The 6494-nt window shown below is 41.0% G+C and overlaps 1 protein-coding gene across 1 annotated transcript in view; it reads right to left on the bottom strand.

Moving 5' to 3' along the window:
* Positions 1-2759: 2759 nt before the first annotated feature.
* LOC128366986 (uncharacterized) overlaps positions 2760-6494 on the bottom strand; it is a 54702-nt gene continuing 50967 nt past the window's right edge. The window contains exons 23-29 of the mRNA XM_053327747.1: positions 5989-6453; positions 5733-5906; positions 4810-5056; positions 3786-4106; positions 3446-3559; positions 3229-3350; positions 2760-3047 (exon numbers count right to left, since the gene is read on the bottom strand). Coding sequence (XP_053183722.1) covers positions 2991-3047; positions 3229-3350; positions 3446-3559; positions 3786-4106; positions 4810-5056; positions 5733-5906; positions 5989-6453 — 1500 coding nt within the window. The 3' untranslated portion in view covers positions 2760-2990. The remainder of the gene's footprint in view (positions 3048-3228; positions 3351-3445; positions 3560-3785; positions 4107-4809; positions 5057-5732; positions 5907-5988; positions 6454-6494) is intronic.

Genomic DNA, 6494 nt, shown 5'->3' with positions numbered 1-6494 from the left:
TCACTACAAGGCAGTCCATTTAAATATGACTCCCTCCTACACTGATCTTACTGCACCAATGCTGTCGCTCACAAAGCTTGGTTCAAGGTATGAAAGCTATAACAAAAAACTTCTACTGAGTTATTTCATTGCTTACCATCTCTGCTCTCTTCATGTGGCTTCTTGGATGATGATTTGTGGATGATGATTTGCTATGGATGAAGATGAGTCTCTGAAACCTAAAGATGGGAAGGATCAGAGAAAAGGGCAGAAGACAGCAGCACTGTCCATTGTAGCTCCCACCTGGCAAGAAAAACTGTTGATGGTTAAGATCCTCCAAGCTCCAATTTCCAGTCTGCTCTTCCTGTCATTCCTTCTTAAAACTGTCAAAGAAGAACTGGACTCATATTTAGTATTATCTCAGACCTGGTTGTCTATAAATGTACTAAATAAATGATCAATCAATCAGGCCTTCTCCTGTGTAGCACTTAGATATTTTTCACACACAGTGAGCCAACATGAGTGGGTCTTGGTAGTCCTCCATTTTCATATTTCACATCAATCCTATCAGCATTGCATCTAAAGTAAATAATCAGGGAAAAGGTGTCTGATAATAGATATAGGTGTCTCACTTAAGGCGGGAGTTGTAGTTCTTATGGGGATTTATTATTGGAAGCTTTTTTCTCACTGCATTTTACGGTTTCCTCAGGTGGTGAATATACAACTAGTTTAGACTCTTTTGACCCACAGCATGATCTCACCATTTCTGATTTAACCATAGACACTCACATGTACACCATCCATGTTAAATCATTCAGAATTAAGCTCATTGATTATCTCTCAAACTAACACTGCTTTTGTCCTCTATCCTCTAGAACCCGGTACCTGAAGTGGCAAGGCAAGATGAACCCCTGTTCCTGACTGTCAAGGTCTTGGTTTCTGCTCGCCTCCATCTCTTCTGCAAACATGAGACCCCGCTCTGAACTGAACACTTCCTGCTCCTTCCACATTGGTGCACCTCTGCAGCTGCCTGTGTTCCTGCTTCCACTCTAAAAGCCAGGGGTCGCTGGTCTTCAGGCGCCTAGGAACATTACATTGCCTGGGAGTAAATGTAATGATTGCATCTCTACAGGCTACAAGAGCAAAGACTGAAGAACTCTGGAATCATTTTGTGATCATAAATGCTGCATTTAAAGTGTTTGGTTGGGGTTCATTGCTTGCATCCTTCACAGAAGCAGTTTGTACAGCTGAGGTCTGCAACATGCTTGTTGCTATACATAGATTTATCCATAGTCTGGTTGATGCATAGCAAGGATTATCTAAACTTTGGGTTCCATGTTTGTTTTTGCATTGTGCTCCCTGTTTTAGCTCGGTCCATCCAGGGAGCATCTTAGAGTGGAGCCTTGAGCGCTAAGTAAAACTGTATTTCCATTTGTTGCAATACATGGTTTGATCTATGATGAGTGTTCCTGATTGAACCATGTATAACCCCACATTCAGAGTATAGGTGTAGCCACAGCTGTTACTATTGGTGTGTTTCAAGAAAGCTACTTGCAAGATTTTGGTCATCGAAAAAGTTTTATTCAGTGTTTGGTTGTACTAAAAGACTCTCTAAGGAGACAGATGCTCGTTTTTTTTAAAGTTAGAACATTTTGTGTGGTTTTAGGCCTGTTTTTCATTTGCAAAACATTGGACTGTTGACTATGATCCACATATGGTCACTCATGGCTCCAAAAATCCAAGATGGCAACAGTCAAAATGCAAATTTGAGGCTTCAAAATGGGAGTCCACAAACCAATTGGTGACATCATGTCCATTATTTTTACAGTCTATGGTGGTGATAGAGCGAGCATTACATTGTGTTACATTGGAGAAATGTGATTCCTGACCTGCTATATGTACACAAGAATTTAAGTATTAACAGTAATGAGGTTGCTATAGTCAATGTAAACACACCGACTGATGAGGACATAGTAGGCTAATATTGAACTAGCCATTTAAAACCTGACCACATCTAGTTGGGTTATACATGGAATTTTATCTACATCATTTATTATTTATTCAGCTTTAGTGGCTGCAGCTTGTTGGAGATCAGCTAAACTGGTTCTGGGTCTGTATTCACATCATTTATTCAGATATTACTTCTATTTGGGTAGAACTGACAGACTAAAGTGGGGAGTGTCAGATGATGGGAGTGACTTGTTAAGGAGCATCTTTCCCCTTCTGTTTTAAGAAAAGTATTCATGATATATGGAGTGTATATCAAAAGTGGTTCCCCTTTAACACAAATTAGCAAAAAAAAGTCTTGTGAAAGGTGTTTGATCAGGAAGAGGTTGAGTGGGCTAAATTACCAGGAATAAAGCTCATTTCTAATAACTTGGTCGTGCTGGGAAAACAAATCTCACTCCAAGCTAAAGTCAGAAGTTGCAAACCCTTGAGTTTACATAGCCTACCTACATACAAGTGGAGATTCTGAATCAATGAACACATATTTAATCTCAATGAATGTAAACTTAAACATAACTGGTAATGCATTGAAGTTTTTGTTCATGTTGAAACTAACGCCATAGAAGTATAAAAACATGGCACAACTCAAAGGAAGTGATTCTGTGAAAAGAAGTCTGCCCATCTTTACAACACGCTGTGATTTTGTTGTAAAGTATGTGCTTATTACCATCTTTATATGACCAACAGAAAAAAACTAAAAGGTGTAGGTTTTGTTCATTTTTAAACCTGAAATATTAACTCATTTAAACATCATTTTCAGTGTTACGAGATGATTTAATAAAAGCATTTTATTGTCTCTGCACAGTACAGTTACTGTTTGTTTCTCTTCTTTGTACATGAAAAAAGTTCATACCACATATTCAAAACAGAGACAAGGACATGAGAATAATCTATAGTGATTGAAGAATCTGGACCCTTAGAGAGAAATGAGAGGACAATAAAAAAGGAAGGGGAATGGCCAAAAAAAAAAAAAAAAATGAAATGCATGAGATTTACAGCCACATTCAGCTGGAGTTTGGTTTGGTCGACACGTTCACCACTTTCTTTGTCTGCAGGTATTTCTGGAAGAGAAAGAACAAGGAGGCTGGATTAGACTGGATATGACTCGTCTCTTTGTGTTCTGAGAAAGGTGTGGACCTGTTCACACTTTTATACATTATCTTTATTTCCTGATGCAACCTTCCAGGATTAAACTAGAATTAATTCCATTTTAACAGAATATTTGTGTGTGTGTTTCCTTACCTGAAGGTTGTCGTAGTGTTTTAGGCTCTTGCAGTGGTTGATTTCAGCCTCGGTGGATCCGCTGAAGAAGCGATTACAAACCTTACAGAAGAAACCAGTCTTTGGGACCAAGAACTCCATACCTGTACACACCAACAATATCAGCTGTTAGACCACTATTAAATAAATCACAACACATATGGTGACGGTTCATACACAGGTTAGGTAAGTGTCTTACCAACTGGGTTGCTGGGGTTAAAAGGAGGGAGTGTGAAGTCAGGTTCTGTATTTGATGTGGTCTTCACACTCTCCTCTTCAGTGTTGCTGTGGTTCTCACACTTGTGGTTCTTTTCTGTAAGAGGTAGAGCAGAGAGCTCTTTAAAATCTGCAGCATGGACTGAATAAAAAAAAGAGTTCCTGGTTTTAGTGTGTGAACGTCTAGATAACAGGTTCCAGGTGTCTTCATCCTGACAGCTAACCTGTCATCATCTCAAACTCTGTCAAGATGAAGCAGATAAGGAAGCTGCATATTTCAGTATGATTAACTGCCAGAAAACAAACAGGAGAGAGTTCCTTACCCGTCTCAGCAGCTGGAGCTCTGGTCTCTTCCTTCTTTTCACTCTGCGTCTTCTCCTGTTCTTTAGTTTTGTCTGACACCTCCTCCACCTCCTCCTCCACCTCTTCCTCCACCTGCTGCTGCTGCTTGGCCTGGTTGTGATTAGGACAGCTCTGCTCCTCTGCTTCAGCCTCTTTCTCTGCAGTCACTGCTCCTGCTGCAGGACTGGTTGATGAAGAGTCGGCCGGGTCAGCTGCAGCTTCAAGAGGACTGTCTGATGCTGCAGGAGAGGGGAGAGGTTTGACCTCAGGGGTGGAGTCCGTGACCGCAGCGGGTGTAGTTTCTATGTGATGATGACAGATTTAAGGCCAAAATTAATGAGAATTTCACAACATCAAATAAGTTTGTGGTGGACGAGCACATCCTGGATCAATTCATTATTGAAAAACAAGAGAAAAGTCCACACACTGCAGCAAATAGTTAAGTCTTTTGTATATATGTATATATTATTTACAACTATTTATTTTATTTTTCAAATAGTCATGTACATAGATTGTTCCTTTTCTTCTTGCTTCTTTTCATTTTACATTCTTTTGTTTGCACCTATATGCACACCTGAGAAGTATTAAGTGATATTGACACATCATGTGACTGTCAGGTGACCATGGCTTTTGTGTATTTAACCCTGTGAAGTCTGAACCATCAAATACTTGCCAGAAAATTCAAATTTTTTGAAACTGGAGTTTATTGGACCTTCTGACAAGTAATAAAACATTTGTTTAATTAATAACAATTTGCATCTATGAGTTTTGTTTTGTATCATATTTGATACATCTAGAATTTTTGCTATTTAGTTTTCATATACTAGTATTAGTAATAGCACATATCAACACATCAGCTCATATCACCACCTTCAAACTTTTTTTATGCATGAAAGTCATAAATAAATCCCGCCTTTAGGAGATGCAGTGTGTGGACTTTTCTCTTGTTTAAACATTTCAAAGCATAACATTTAAAAAAACGAGTTCCTATTCCAGATGTGTTACCTGGCTGTGGGGCTTGTGGTGGACATGTTGGCAGGTGTGTGTGGGTGGAGGGAGCAGGTGAGGGTGGAGGTGATGCTGCGAGGGCGAGGACTGCACCGGCTGTCATATGTGATGACGTCAGACCGTTAGGAGCGTCGGCTGGGGGGGCGGGGGAGGGGGAGGGGGCGGGTTCACTCTCTGTTATCTGCTCCTCAAACTTCACCAGGGTCTCTGTGGTACTTTCTCCACTAACCTCCATGCTTGTGTCCTAAAAGCAGCAAACACACACACAGCAGAGTTTAAACCAGTCTTCACACACACAATGAAGCAGGGCTGTGTGTCACACTGTCCATGATAACACTGCTATGAATTTTTGTGATTAAAAAAAAAGTGTCCTATCATGATATCAATTATATCAGGGACGTATTTACATTCTGTAGCACTGTAAAGACAAACTGCCAAAGACAAACATAAATACATTTTAAAGCTCAATATATCAAAATATGGAACTTCATATTGAACAGGAGGCATATTTTTTATTTTTTTATAGACTATAGTTTTTCTAGAAAAATAGAGTGATTGAGTGAATCTTTTAGTGATTTTGATATGAATGGAAGTGATTGCTGATATCACAAAATGAATATGAGATGACATGATTTAACACTTCATTGGATCAATGTAATGTTGTATCATGAAGAAACTTATGATTTACACCCTTATTAATGTCATGTCAAAAGTTATGAATTCTTAATTCCATTGAAGTGGAAATTAATTTGTTTATTAGGAAGTTAAGTCAGTTTTTGTGTTAATACAGTTCTGAGCAATTGAGAAATCCACTAAATAAAAGTTAATCAATCACTGATAAAGGTTATTAAATTTCCTTCAAATACCGTGATATGATTGTGAGGCGACATCACTCAACACTAGTATGAAGGAATATTTACCGTTGCAGTTTCCTGTTGGACAGGTGTGGGAGCATCCTCTCCTCCCTCTGTGGTTCCCATGGGAACGGCAGGAAGAGGCGAGTTAGGGAGGTCGGCCACGTCTCCGACTTCATCCACCGTCACGAAGTCGCTCAGGTTGAAGGGGAAGTCGTCGCACTCCTCCTCTTCCTCCACCTGATTGCACAACAGGAGAAAAACGATGAAGAACTGAAGAGGAGAAGAGGAGCGACTTTCTCCTCCACCAGCGCCTCCTCACCTCTCTGTGACGCTGCTCCTCTCTCCAGCTCTGCTTGTGTGTGTCCGACCTGTGAGACGACCTGGACGCTTCCCCGTGTGTCCTCTTCCTCTCCCTCCTCTCCCTCTCCCTCCTCTCCCACTCCCTCTTCTCCTCCTCTCTCTTTTCCCTCTCCCTCCTGGCTCTCTCCTCCCTCTCTCTCTCCCTCTTTGCCCTCTCCTCTTTCTCCAAGGCCCTCCTCTCCCTCTCCTTCCTCTCCCTCTCTTTTCTCGCCTCCCTCTCTTTTCTCTCCCTCTCCTGCTTCTTCACCTCCTCCTCCTCCTCCAAGTGCTCTTTAGCAGGCTTTTGCGTCTCCTCCGCTGTTTTTTCGCCCCCCTCCTCTGCCACTGTTTTAGTTTCCTCGGTGGAATCGGCCGTTTTTTCGGGATGGGCGGCGGTTCTTGTTCTGCACTCCACCAGCAGTGCGTTAACCATCTCCTGAGTAACCTGGGGGAAAAAACGAGGCGTCATCAACTCAAAAATTACAA

This window comes from Scomber japonicus, chromosome 2 (genome assembly GCF_027409825.1).
Source record: "Scomber japonicus isolate fScoJap1 chromosome 2, fScoJap1.pri, whole genome shotgun sequence".
NCBI classification, from domain to species: Eukaryota; Metazoa; Chordata; class Actinopteri; order Scombriformes; family Scombridae; genus Scomber; species Scomber japonicus.
Note: the sequence above shows the minus strand (reverse complement) of the source record. Positions and strands in the feature narration are given on the sequence as shown.